General features: G+C 37.0%; 1 protein-coding gene across 1 annotated transcript in view; it reads left to right on the top strand.

Annotated features, from left to right (window-relative positions):
- LOC129274096 (integrin alpha-V-like) overlaps positions 1-15292 on the top strand; it is a 54920-nt gene that overhangs the window by 21818 nt on the left and 17810 nt on the right. Inside the window, exons 2-10 of the mRNA XM_064108954.1 lie at positions 2198-2331; positions 3106-3203; positions 3959-4097; positions 4399-4463; positions 5398-5440; positions 6262-6345; positions 12996-13084; positions 13866-14075; positions 15105-15207. Of these exons, the coding sequence (XP_063965024.1) occupies positions 2198-2331; positions 3106-3203; positions 3959-4097; positions 4399-4463; positions 5398-5440; positions 6262-6345; positions 12996-13084; positions 13866-14075; positions 15105-15207 (965 nt within the window). The remainder of the gene's footprint in view (positions 1-2197; positions 2332-3105; positions 3204-3958; positions 4098-4398; positions 4464-5397; positions 5441-6261; positions 6346-12995; positions 13085-13865; positions 14076-15104; positions 15208-15292) is intronic.

Raw genomic sequence — 15292 nt, 5'->3', positions numbered from 1 at the left:
TCTACGCAAAGACTAGCACATACAACACTTGCTGTTCCAATACATGAGCGAGAGAGCCTTCAGTACACAAGGCATGAGTAGGCTGCACTGCACATTCAGACCCTTGACTCGAGTGAAGGGTTTGCCCAGCAGACTAGTTCATCAGTCGAGAAAGAAAACAGAGATATTGGATATTATGTATCAACATGTGTTTATAAACTTCATAAATAGCCCTGTTTACAAAATGTCTAAGTAACAACATGTTCATGGCCATACAATGTTCTTCCGCATTATTCGTTGTGCTAACCCGACCTCGTTCGTGATCGTTACCAAACTATTTCCATTTGTAATTATTTGCATTTTCACGCTTGCGGAATTTATATCAGTCAAATACTTTGATTTTAGGTTTACGTGTGTATGTTGGCGGTTTTTCTCTCTAGAAACTTTTTTTTATATCTTTATGTGTGATCTCAAAACGTAACCACGTCAAGGGCAAATTATTATATTCATTCCATAATTGATATGATTGGGTGAATAATTATGTTTGTTATTTTATGCCTGTTGGACATATAAACTTCCACTGATTAGTCACGTTTGATTAAAAGTAAATCAATAATGACCCAATGCAGGGCGGTGCTATAGGGGCAGGGGCGATCGCCCCTTGTAATTGTTCAAGTGTTGAAAACAGGGGGAAAAGTACGAAAATTGGTATGAGAGAGAGGGAATGAAAAAACGGTAGCGAGCCAAAAAAGCTTTCTAGATCGCGTAACTCTATACTTCCCCCTCTCATGCTAGTATTAAAAAAGCAAACAAATATGTGATCGGATATGGATGGCTGACCAAAGTCTATCTTATAGTTATTGCCCTGATTCGACTCAAATTTGACAGCACATTGGGTCTTTAACTCGACTCGGAATCCATGTCACCCATCTTTGACTCAGAAGTCCGGGTCATTTTGACCCCGTCTGGGTGTAAAGCCCAGCGGACCCAGTTCCTTGGTCAAACGTGCCTCGGATTGGGTCAAATTTGACCCGGCATAAATAAGAGTGTGCACTATCAAGATGTCAGGACTCCGCCCCGGGATCAACGTTGATATTCGATTAAACATGTTGAATCTATTGATGACTATAGGTAACAACTGGTACTGTACAAGGGGCTGCGCCACGCCACGTATTTTGTAAGGGGATGGTGCCAAAGACCCAAACATAAGGCTAATCAATTTTTTTAGAATATCGGCAATGTTCTCCTGTCTGTTTATGCTTTAATTTCCATTGCTTTAAGAACCATTGGGATGACCTTGTTCCCTTTGGAGCCCTGTTTCTGCTCAAGGCTGTGCTAACAGACAAAGTACGCAATGAAATGAGAAGGAATGTGCAACCAGTAAAAATCTGAATAATCCGTCAATCATAGGTATATGGCCCCTCGGATTTGTTAAAGTGCGAACGGAAAGTAAATTAATATTTATTTATTTATCTATTTATTCATTTATTTCTGTTTTCTTTAGACAGGGTGGTCTCTTCAGTACATAAAAGCTGCATTTCGAGAGAGCCCTGTACATATAAAAATACATATAACAATCATAATACAATGGTGAACACTTACAGAGTTAATTAGCATGCAACATAAAAGAAATGAAATTCAAAAGCATACATATCAAATTAACAATACAAAATAGATACATAGAGTGATCGAAATGTAACAATAAAACTACATGAACATTGAAATAAAGTGAAATAGGCGATAATGACTGGCATGAAAATAATAAAGTATAACAACCGAGAAACAAGCAATCAAATAATACTACAATTTATTAGTACAGATAAAATAACAATTAAATACAAACGAGACAATTCTCTAATTGCACAGAACCCCCCTCCCCCTGTGGAAATGTTGGCTGTATCTAGTTTAAAAATTACTTGTTTAAAAAAGGTCTTCAAATGTGAGGCTAAGTTTTTTGCACTGTCTTTTGAAAGATTGAAATGTAAGGCAACTTTGGACATAAATTGGAAGACTGTTAAAAATCAATGTGCCCTTATAGGAAAATGATACTTTCATATATTCAGTGCGTGGAGTTGGGACCTTGTTGGTCCATGATAAAAGCAAGTACTACATTGTGCTGTTGAAGCTGCTATTTCATACAACATGATTCAAAACTAGACGATCTGTTTTATTAAATTGTCTTCCTTTAAACATTTTATTCTATTTTGTTTTATTTCAGGGTTATTGTTGGTGCGCCAAGATATCAAACAGACGAATTGGATGTAACACGAGGGGGCGCCCTATTCAGATGTCCTCTGAACTCATTAACCAATCCAGAAGAGTGTGAGGAACTATCAGCTTTTAACTCGCTAGGTAAGACAAAACAAAAGTGAAAACAAAACTAAATTTATAGAATTAGATAATTATTAAGATGCAGGAAGGATTGCTGTGCAGACGTTTAGAGAAGAGAAATGAAGATGAAAAGAAGTTGGAAGAAGAAGACGGAGAGGTATGGAAACAAAACATCAACAACAAAAAAGACAAGAACAATAACAAAGATAAGAATATTGAGGATTTAAAGAATGGGAATAGAAGAAGAAAGACAGAATTATGAAAACTGAAAGGCAAGAACCTGATGAAGAGTAAGACGACGACGATGAAGACGATTAAGAAGAAGAAGAAGAAGAGGAAGAAGAAGAAGAACTCAAAAATGGAGAAGGAGGAAGAGGGGTAATCAAACACATATTGATTGCCGTTATTGTAACACATGTTCTTGATACAAACTCCCGAAATTTATACATGTAATATATATTATCATATTAAATTAAATGTTATTGTATGGCACTATTTATCTTATTATAATAAATAACACCCTCATTTGAATAAATGAATAAATTGCCGGGCATGGACGGAAGGTCGTGGGTTCGATCCGTGGCCGAGTCATACTAAAGACATTTTTTTTTTAATGGGACCGTCTGCCTTCGTGCTAGGCGCTAAGCATTTAAATTGAAGAGGGTTATAATAACCTGTCATGTTATGCAGCGCCAGATGGTAGATCAGTTTCCTATAAGTTATTAAAGTGGCTACCCTGGCTAAATATAAAGTTGTGATTATTTATTATTGATAATAAATTAATTTTCCACACAGGCAATGAATTCAACGAAGAGGGTAACCGCATCGCAAACAAATCGGGTCAGTGGTTTGGTGCCAGTGTAAAAAGTGCTGGTGAAAATGGAAAAATTTTGGTGAGTATATTATACCCATTTGCAGATATTGATTTTTGAAAATTAATTTAGTATCCAATGTAAAAAATAAATTACTATAGGGTCTACCTGTCATTTTTGGAAATCTTCTAAAGTGATACCTCTAAGATATGAACAAGATATGTGTTGAAAGGGGCAATATCTTCAAGTGTTTAAATTTTATATACACCTTGACATTTGAGAATTGCACCAAATGATCTTAAAACAAAGTTCATTGGCACCAATAGGTGTTTAATTGACACGATAAATCCAAATGTTCATTGTGTTATATGCTTACTGTGCAGGCGATCCCCTGTTAACACACCGGGTGGTGTCGATTTGCATTTCTGAACTTTACACTTAAACTGCTTAACCCTATCCATCGTTTGATTTGAAATTCACAATTATGTTTATAAATTTAAAATTAGAAGAAATCTGATTGGCTAGGAACGCAGAGGACCATGCCCCTTCTTGACGATCAAACTTTTTTGACCTTCTCAAGATGTTTTACCGTTCACAGCCGCGGGGGAATGCTAAGGCGTGTTAATCCCTCTTTTCAACGACTTAAATGTGAAGAACAAAAACAAAAACTCTTCACATTTCAAATTCAAATAAGAATTTAGCGACATATATTATCGATTAGATACCTGCCGTTCTGTTGATGCCCACAATCAAAGTGTTGATTATTATTTTTGATGCCATTTATCTACATCCAAAACCTTTCCTTTCTTTTCGTTTGTGTGTTTGTTGCCATACAGGCATGCCGTCCGCTCTACACGTGGTTCATTCAACCAGAAGGGGGTACCAAATCTAAACGGGAGCCGATAGGGGGCTGTTTTATCGCCACCTCCGACTTCTCAAATATACAGCTGTATGAACCATGCAGAAGCACTCAACGTGAGTATTTAGTCAAGAACTTCTTAATTGGCATGGTGTCGACTGCATTCATGGCGTGCGACAATCTCACCATGTCGACATTCTATCAAATGTTACTGTCGCGACGTCGACATAATCTTTGAAAATCGACTTGATAAGATATAGTATGTTGCCATGTATACATGCGTCTTTGTAAAAGTCGACATTTTTTTCTGAAAGATTTGATAAACATGACAAATCAAGTACTGAATTAAAAAAAAAGATCATGTAAAAATGACTTGCATAATCAGGTTCTTTTTCATTCTAATTTTATTTTTCACAGAGTCAGAGCAAAGTACATTCGGCGTTACGCATTGTGAGGCAGGGATTGCAGCTGATATTTCTTCGGTAAGATCTCACTATTCCATTCATGGTGACGTCACGGGTTCATAGTCTGATTTATTGCATTCTTCTTACCCTTATTGTCTAGTTGCGAACTGAATAGATTGAAATTCTCATTGTTTGATTTACAATTGCGGCAAGACTTATATGATGTAAAAGAGAAAAAAAAAGGTTACCGGAATTATCTTATAGTGGGCTTATGATATTCTGCATGACATTTTAACATACCTGAAATCATACAATCTGTACAATCGATAGGTCGATCGAAAACAGGTATACACCTTTGTGTGACTGGACGATTTGCAATTTAGAAATCTTTTGTTTTTATTTATATTGATTTTTTTTTACAGAATTCACTAAAAGGGTGCTTAAATTCATTCAATTTTACTTCAAAAAATGCAAAGCGCGCCCATGACAAGATCGGTCGCTTCGCTCTCTCGCTTTTGAGTTTTTTGGAAAATGTTATGCGTCTTGTACCTCCCCCAGGAAACAAAAAATCTACGTATGGCCATGCTTGAGAGCGAGAGAAGCTGCCTGTGGGGAGGGGGGGGGGGCATTCCAGCATTTAGATTGAACGATTTCGCGCATCATATTTTCCTGGGTTGTCTGAAGATATGATTACTATTTGGGGCTCCCTGAACCAGGAAACCATTGCCCATATGAAAAGGGCAAAACTGATAGTGGATGATTTAATTAATTTTCTGCTAAACCGTTATGTTTTAAATGATAAGCTGAATATATTGGACCTTTGTTCTGATACATATTTGTTACACCTTTGTTGGCCAGGCTCCGTGCCATTGATCATAGCAAAATATACATTGTATTCCCGATACAATCGCTTTTTTTTCTTTAAGAAATATCAATGACAAAATGTAATGTTCCAATGAATGCAATTGAACATGTTGAATGTGGTTTTTTTTTTCGATTACCTCCCGGACAGGATGAGATATTAATCGGCGCCCCCGGAAGTTTCTTTTGGCAAGGTAAGCAAGATAAATGTAATTTTGTTGCGTTTTTAATGATATTCCCAGGCAGATAAATATGTTGAAAATTCTCGGTGGAAATGTTTGCTTGAAATACAGATGGCATGTTTTCGGGATTACCTTTATTATTAAAAGCAGACGGGGAAGTGGGATGGTCGGTGCAAGTAGTTGCTGAGATGGGTATGTTAACATGGTTAACGAATAGAAGGTAGAAAATGGAAGACATAGTCTGCAAGCACAGACTCATACCTGACACTCTAACCGATAACAGGTCTAGAGTAAAGACTAGAATCCCAAAGCTCTGTCTAGGTTAACTTAGAGAGTCAGCCACAGTACACAGTGAATCTAGTCTCACTACTTCAGACTCTGTATTGCGTACTATGCGAATTGCGAAACCAAGGGTCTGTACCTGCAGACTAGGGAAGACAAGGGGTAGAGAAACAGAGGACGAAGAGACAGGGGAGGGGTAAACAAAAATAGGATCAAGAGGTTTAAACAATGCATATTGATGAATCAATTTTAAGTCCGCGTGATTCGTTAAAACAATGTACAGATAAACGAATGCAAGTTAGATTCAATTAAACAAACCATTCGGGGAAAATAGAGGAAATGAAATTTTGTGAAGATAAAGGAAATAACAAAAATGAAACGAAACGATAGCGAGAAGCGTGGGTGTGTGTGTAATGAGAGACGGGGGGGGGGCTAGGGGAGGGAGGGATAAGGATGAATGTAGGTTTTATATCATGATAAGTGTTGCATTCTAATTAATCTCATGCTTATTCAGATTTTTTAAAACATTCTCTCCACTTCTTTCCATCAAGGACAAATATGGGTGGCAAATACAGATCTTCAAGGCGAGAGGCGCACGAATGAAGGACCTACGTTTTTCGACGACAGCTACCGAGGTTTGTTCGTCTTTTGTGTTACGTTGTTTTGCTATGGAACAAGGGTGTTCGTATCTTTTCTACTTTTAAATAACAAATTCAATGTACATTCTAGAAAATAACGTTCTTCATCCAGCACTTAAGGATATTGTCTTTGGTGCCACTGATTGTCAGCTCTTCAGGTTCTGAAGAAGACTTCACTTTCTATTGTTTTAGCACCTCAAGTGCTGAAAACCAGCTACAAAATGGAAGTCACTATTAAATCATGAAGTGCTAAATCTAGCACTTAATCTAGCACTTTTATAGTAATCAAGGAGTTGAAGAGTGACGGGGAGAGGTTGGGGGGGGGGGGGCTCTAACCTACAGTCAAAGTACCTTGTCAAAGCCCTGGGTGATACATGATGGCATAAAATCTTTGTGAAATTTAGATAATGATTCAGAACAGAATGATTACTATGATCGTATAAATTTCACTTAATTGTGTATGAGAAATTGAAAATAAAAATTTGTATGAGAAATTGACATATTTTGTAAAATATGGACAATGATGATCCATACCATTGGCGGAACCGGAGAGGAGCACATCCGGCCCGTCACCCCCCCCCCCCCCCCTTGAGAGGCGCAATATTTTTTGTGTGGAATAACAGAGCTAATAACTTGATTAAAAATTTGAAAAAGAAGTATTATCAGGACAAATTTAAGGACTGCGAAAATGACATAAAAAAGAACTGGAACATTTTATCGAAGCTTATACCTAAGAAAAATAAAACCACGAGTCATGATGTTAAATTAACAATTGATAATGATCAAATACCTAACAATGAAATAGCTCACGTTCTAAACAAAGCCTTTAATGAAGTCGGCTCAAGGTTGCAAGCCGCTTCGGGTAATTTCTCGAAAGATTTATTAAACAATTTACAAACTCTGTTTATTCCAGATTGTGAATTTAAATTTTATGCAATCAAAAAGGAGTATGTTTTGAAAGAACTATTACATATTGATTGTTCGAAAGCGGTCGGAGTAGATGGCATTCACCCTAAGTTTCTTAACCCTTTGCGTGCGGACCCGCGAATCCCGATACCTCTCCCTGCGGCGGAGCCGTTTTGGTACATTGCTGGTATTTGGATCTGTGGCGGTGTTTTCCCAATCAATTGCTAATTGCGCCAAACTGATGTATTTTCAGGATTTTTAGTAAATGTAAAGATGAAAGATCAGACATTTTTCTTTCTAGAAATACAGGTTTCGCTTCTCAAATCAACAGAATAGTTAAGAAATTTATGAGGAAAAAGTCGTGTTATTTTGTAAAATCTTCGTTTTCCCCCAAGTCAATAGGCACTGTGTACAAAAATGCGTAAGGGCAATCAGCACGCGCGGACAGGTCGGGTTCGATCGATACCGCTTTGTTGTCTGCTCTAGTGCTTTTTTTCATTGCCTATTGTCCCGCTACTCATGAATTGTCTCTTTACCTCCTTGTAGAGAGATCATTTGCAAAGTGTATAATTACAACGATAATCCGTTTTGGGTGAAATCACAGCATACCATATACCTTTATTTTCCAGAATGAACAAAAAAGCGCGAATTTTCCCTTGCAAGTGCGATGATGATGCCGCGCAACGAAAGTCCGAAACTATTTTGTGATTTTTTGGGGGCTTCAAGAGGGTGGCCTCAACGTTTCACTAAATATCGTCTTTGGTATCTTTTCATAAATTATGGTTTGTATTAAAAAAAACCATTTTGTTCCTGAAGATTACATACCAGTATTCGATATGTTTTCCATTGCAATTTCAAAGAGTGAAGGGTGTAAATAAGTTTCAAATTATATAGAGGATCTGAAATCATACCTCCCAACGCTCTCCTCGTCTCGTTCTACGTTTCATTTTTCTTATCTTCTTTTTCCCTCCAAAATAACCATGCTACCGACTACTGTTCGTCACAATGAGAGAAAGTAAATTATTTTCATCTAATGAAATTGTAACATCTAAATTAAAAGTGTTTTATTATGTTCCTCCATTTTATTCATTTTTTAACCGCTCTGGTTTTTTTCACAATCGAAAACAAAATTAATAAATAAATTATGAAAAATTTGTATCACTTTTTGTCTCTTTCTTTTTAATCGTTCAATTAAAACAGTACAGGGGTGTTGGAGTTGGTAGGAGGCGGGAGTCCACCCCCCCCCCTCCCCTTCAGGAAACGTATACAAAAAGGGGAAGTATTTCTTTTTTTATAAAGTGCTGTCATGCTCAAGAAGAAAACGTTCTTGCCATTTTTAAGCGCCTGCATGGTTTGTCAATAAACAAGTAGACATTTACATTGTTTAAATGTTATTGTCGTAATATGAAAAGCAGTATTCCTAAGAGATTTTTTTTCGTAAATTATATGTCTCAATTAATTCAGTTTGCCACGCAGCTATTGTAATAGTAAAATAATTTTCTTCCTGAAGTTTGCGCACCAGTATTCGATTTGTAATATCCTGAAATTATTTCAAAGTTACACGAGTACGAGTGACTAAAATTGTAAGTCTGAAATCATACCTCCCGACTCTCTCCTTGTCACTTTCTACGTTTCTTTCTTTATTTTACTTTTCCCTCAAAAAGAGCCATGCTAGCAACTACTAAAAGTAAGAGAAATTATTTTTTCTTGAATAAATTATAACATCTGCAATTAAAAGTGTTTTTTATTTGTTCTTTCGTTTTGTTCTATTTTTTATGTGTCTCCTTGATTTCACAACCAAAACCACATGAAATAATCATGGTAATAAATAAATCATTAAAACAAATCATAATAGTAATAGTATGCAGCGCTTAGAAACATTTGTATTATAATTGCTATATAAATGTTGCATATCATTATTATTAGTATTATAATATAATTCACTTTTGCCTCTATCGTTTTAATCGTTCAATCTGATAGTACAGAAGCGGCGGAGTTGGTAGGAAGTTTCAGTCCTCTCCCCTTCAGCAAACATGTACAAAAAATCCGAAGTCTATATAAATTTGTAATTTTTCTTTTAGCCGGTGCACTCCCTCCAACTATCGGCTCAACCCCTCCATTATCAAAAACGCTCAGCGGCCCCTGTTTTTTTTATGTAAGAAATAAGATATTTCGGTTTTGATGCTAACCAGGGTAAGCGACCCAAATGTTTGTTTGCAGTAACGGGAACAAAAACGGGTGGGTTGGATTTTTTTCTAAATGAATCTTTTCTACCACGCTTTTCGCCGGTTAAATAAAAAATAAGAAATTGGCGAAAAAAAACCCAGAAAATCGGAGAGAGGAGACAAACAAGCAATATTAGAGTGCAGGTCAGAACATTTCTATCTGGAGGGGGAAGGGGTATGTCAAACAAGAATAATAACAAAAAAAGTCATCAGTTTGACAAGGGTCTGAGGACCGAGTTGCGACAAACAAACGTTGTGGGATTTTTTTTAGTAATCTATAACCAAAAATAAAGTCATGTTGTTATTCGTTTAAGTGGATATTCATGGATTTTAGCAAAGCGCACTTGTCTATTAACCCTTTTATTCTCTGTCTCTCATTCTCTCTCGTTCTCCGTGACATCTGAACATTTTTTTCTACAATTTCCCTAAATGGTTCTTCTTTCATCCTTATATGCATCATCACCAAGGGGAAGCGCTTTGAATCACTGACGGATGTCATAAGCACCTACGAGTTGTTGGTAAATGAGACAAAGTTTGTTGTTTTTAGTTCCGGTATGTTGGTCGAAATAAAAAAAGTATTCATAAAAGCTTTTTGTATTGCTAAGTACGAAAAGCATTCAATAAGTCATCCTCTCGATAAACACTAATCTTCCTTTTGTTCGGGGCGTTGACCATCTGTATCCTGCTCTTTTCGGAAGGATTTTGTTTGAGTGGCCGCCCTAACCTTCTTTTGTTCGGGTAGTGCGGATATCATGAAAAACATGGACGTTTTCCTTTTGAAAACAGCATAAGATGAATGGTGCGCTTAACTGCTTTATTTTCTCTTTTTTTTTTTTACAGAATAGTAGACAAAAATAATGAGAAGAAGAGAGATGATTATATTATGGGGAGTGAAAAAGTTCAAAAGTGTACCGAGATCAGCTCAAAGTACTAAGACATTACTCTCGTACAAGCTTTTCTGTTTTTCTGAAAATATAATCAATCGATGAAACCGAGGAGATATTATTCTAGAGTGAAATCTCCTTGATGAAACAAATAATAAGACGGAAATGGTGAATAAACGCGTAGCTTATTACGTGACGATCTTGCAGAAAAAATGTTGGTGTACGATATGGATCAAATCACGTGATCCGAACATGTCACGTGATCAGGCCTTTTGCGCGCGCGTACGTGCTCGTCACCAAATTTATTCGTCCCCGTCTGAATCCAACGAAAAAATCGGGTAAAGTTGAAATGATTTCCTATTTTCGGGATTTTTCCCACGTAGCTGTATATTTTTTTCATTCTGTTATCGAAATAGGTTTATAAAGGAAATAATGGCAGAGGTTTTAGTACATAACAATTACGAAAAAGCTGAAAAACTTCATCGAATTAGACCAAAAAAATCTCGGCTTCTGTAGAAGCCCGTCGTAGCTAAGTGAACAACTCGCTGGGCTTCTGTGGAAGCCCGTCGCACGCAAAGGGTTAAGCTGGCAGCAGAGAGTATAGATGGCCCTTTAACCCATTTATTTAATGCAACTTTACAAACTAGTGTTATTCCAGAAGATTTTAAAACAGCAAGAATTACTCCTGTACATAAGGGAGGATCATTTGATATTGACAATTATAGACCAATTTCTGTGCTTCCAGTCCTGTCCAAAATACTAGAGAGAGCAATACATGATCAATTGTATAAGTACTTAAATGTGAATGATCTACTTGCAAATTGTCAGTCTGGCTTCAGACCGTCTTATTCTACTGCCACTTGTCTAACTGAGATTACAGACTTTTTGTATGATAAAATGGACCGAAAACATGTTACTGGTGGTATTTTCTTGGACTTACGCAAAGCTTTTGATGTTATTCCTCACAATTTTATACTTGCAAAACTTAAGTACTATGGTATTACTGGCAATGAATACAACTGGATGGAATCGTATTTAACAGACAGAAGGCAATTTGTAATGATTAACAGTTGTCGCAGTGAATTTTTGAAGATAAAATCAGGTGTCCCACAAGGATCTATACTGGGTCCATTGATATTTTGTATTTTTATTAATGACATGTGTAATTTGAAATTGCATGTACATTCTAAAATGTCTCTTTATGCTGATGATACCGCCATTTTTAATCACGGTGAATCAATTAAGGAGGTACAAAAGTATTTGCAAGATGATTTTGATTCAATAAGTAAATGGCTAGACTTAAATAATATGCATTTACACCCGCAAAAAACAAAAGCCATGGTATTTGGTCAAAAGAAAAAGTTGAGGGGTGCTCATTTGTCAGTGAAATTCAGGAACATACAATTAGAAAATGTAAAAAAGATTAAATACTTAGGTGTCATGCTCGATCCGGGCTTGACTTGGTGCGAACATATTACTAATATCGTTTGTAAAATATCTCGGGCAATAGGTTGTGTAAGGCGGATTAAGCACTTACTGTCCTTTGATATTATGAAGAAGCTGTACTTTTCTATGATTTTACCTTACATTGATTACTGTATTACATCTTGGGGAAGCAGTGCAAAAATATATTTAGATAAGATACAAAAACTTCAAAATAAATATGCCAGAATGCTTTTGAAAAAAGATTATAATACATCACAAATTTCTTTGTTGCAGTCACTGAAGTGGCAATCAGTAGATCAGCGTATAAAATATCAGTATTGTGTTCTTGTATATAAAATAATGAATGATTTAGTTCCAAATTATTTAAAACCTTTAGTATGTAAACGGCCCGTGAAATACAGGACACGGTATTCTTTACGATGCCCCCTTCAGCTTCCCAAAGCTAGAATTGAACATAAAAGAAAATCTTTCGCATATGTCGGACCCAAATTATTTAATGCACTTCCTTCAAATTTACAAGTTTGTACCTCCTTGTTAGTTTTTAAAAAATTATGCAAAGCCTTTCATACGAATTGATAAAGAGCGAAATGATATTCCATTGATTTACAATGCTATGTATGTTTAAATTGTCACTTCCCACTCTATATTTTGGTGTTAATTGTTTCTGATGTTAGATATTTTGTATTTTGTATTTTTGATGTTGTTTGTTGTTGTTGTTCATAGTTATCTTGACATGTATTTTAAACTGCAGGGCGCCTTTGTAAAGCAGTTTTAAGAACTGAACAGGCCTACCCTGCAGTATAAAATAAATAAAACAAAATAAATAAATAAATAAATAATAAGCCATGCATACGCAAGTGAGGATCTTACATTTCTGCATGTCAGTTTGTTTTCTCTGCTACAAAATTGCTTTGATTTGTTAGTGAAAACTTATTTTTTTGCTTTTCAATTTTTTTCTTACACAAACATGCCCCCGCCCCTTGGAAAATCATGGATCCGCCCCTGATCCCTATACAGCTTAGCGATGAAGGGAAACTAAGGGACTTTATGATTTCGGATGGGATCCTTCTTGACTGCGAATGGAGCCCGAGACAAAATCAAAAGAGACAGTTTACTCCACCGTGTACTGTAAAATATCAACTCCCTATCATTATCAATTTGATTTATCATAATCTTCTCTAATCAGGATATGCAGTAGCTTTCGGAGATTTCAAAGGCGATCCTAGACCAGAGTATGCTGTTGGAATACCTCGTGCAAGAGGCGCTTTCGGGATGGTAACTACTTTGGTTTTATTTTGTCAAATAAATCAGTCTGTCTTTTTTCAGAACTTCATACTTCGTAGTGTGAAGATAAAGATATAACAAATCACATACTTCCAAAATATTCTCACACCCTTCCACACTGCACACAGTGTGGACCATGACTTGTGAGGGTGTGATTAATGCATGCTCAAATCATGTCACAGTGTGAAGATGATTTCATACTATGTACACGTCCAGTGGCGGACCGTGACCCGGAGGAGACAATTGATTGGAGGGGCACTGTATTGTATGTGAACAACACTGTGCCCCTCCAATGCTTTGTCTCCTCTGGGTCACGGTCCGCCACTGTACACGTCTATTGATTCTGTGTGTGATCACAGTGTGTTCAAAGAGCAGATGATATGAAGATGTGGTTCACACTGTTAAAATGCTCAGGTGGGTGTGAACCTTTCTTGTAAAATAAATGGAATGCACCAAAATGGTCATTGACGTTGGTTTAGCGCGTAAGAAAGGTTAAACAGTCTTTATCGAAGTCGCTCGAAACTTACGTACAGCTTTATGAAACACCATTCGGATTTAACAATGTTATTAAGGTGATTTCACATAATTCACATTGTATCCCACTCTTATGTGGGCACACTGAACACACGGTGAACACACTGTGGGGCGAACTGTGGAACAAAATGTGGGACATTGTTTCTTCTCAAGCAGAGAAATGCGAGAAATTATCAGAATTATAAATAAAACATGTTAGGTAAACAAAAATAACGGGTTTTTAAACGTTTACTTACAGGTATCCATCTTCGACTCGTCAATGAACGCCTACTTGAACATTACAGGAAGCCAGGTCGGTGCCTACTTCGGTCATACCCTGGTCGTCTCCGACTTCAATGCTGACGGCTCTGTGGACCTCGTCGTCAGTGCGCCGTTCTTCATCGACGAGGAAAAGACCACCAATGGATGGGATATCGGCCGAGTGAGGATATTCTACAACGATGGAAATGTAAGCACATTGATTCACATATTATCACGATCCTCACTGAAGTTGTAAAAGGGACTTTTCCTTTAACTGCGCGGTAACTCTCTACAACGCATCGATTCCTTTGAAAATGCAATTAAAATCACAATGGAGAGCTGAGAGGCTTTTGTTGAAAGTTGGTGGACTGGGACAGCGGATCGTGCGAATATTTGCCGCGGAAGAACAATTGCAAATATGTCGTTGTCCAGAGTCAAGAGCTCCTGTTGCTGTCCCGGTGAATCAACTTTCGACAAAAGCCTCTCAGCTCTCCATTGTGATTTGACTTTCATTTTCAATGGAATTTGGCGTTGTTGAGAGTTCCACCTAGGAAATACGAAAAGTCTGGATGTAGGTTACCTTGTCTGCGCCGCTGCTTTTAGCAGGAATTCCACTAGAAAGAAGCAATGCGCGTCTTTTCATACCAGATTCCATGTATTCCCCAAGGGGTTGTCTATGATGAACGATAATGGAAATGAAAGGCCACAAGCTGCTGGTGGCGATCCCACGTGAAAGATGCTACTCGGACTTTTGACAGGATACCTAAAATATGAGGGAAGAGGATTTAATGCGGTCTAACATTTCAAAAATATAGACAGGAAAGGAAAGCGAATTAAGAGCGAAAATATAAATATTTCTTTAATAAAAGAATCGTGCATTACGCAAGTGCATTGTAACTTGAAACTCTTCAATTTTTGTATTTCACATTTTGATGTGCACTTTATTAACATGATTGTTCGGTATTTGAAATATATGATTTACGTCGGGAAGAAGGAGGGGGGGGGGGATGAATTCTCACTTTTCCATCAGGTTTTGACAAGGGCTTTTTGTGATGATTCTTAAGAAATTCGTTACTATTTTGTCCAAAGTTACGCTGAGTAATGGTTCCTTGAGAGTCATTGAAACAATTGAAATATGATTAAAGATCACAAATGTCAGGGGGGGGGGAATCGATGTAGTTTTCTAGTCTTTTTCGTCTAAAAAAAAATCTCCTATTACCGTTATACCCCTATCTAGGCTGGTTTCTCCGAAGGGACGACTATCCAGGGTTACAAAGTGAGTTCTCGATTTGGATTCAGCATGGCTGCCCTCAACGATGTGAACCAAGATGGATATAATGGTAATATTATCCGATATTCATAAAATAATGCTATGACTTATTTCTTATTTTCTTCTTAGGAGCGGGTGTGAAATCATTTTTGTAT

The sequence above is a fragment of the Lytechinus pictus genome, chromosome 13 (genome assembly GCF_037042905.1).
Source record: "Lytechinus pictus isolate F3 Inbred chromosome 13, Lp3.0, whole genome shotgun sequence".
Lineage (NCBI taxonomy): Eukaryota > Metazoa > Echinodermata > Echinoidea > Temnopleuroida > Toxopneustidae > Lytechinus > Lytechinus pictus.
The sequence above is the reverse complement of the archived record's forward strand: the minus strand, read 5'-3'. Positions and strand labels throughout refer to the sequence as shown.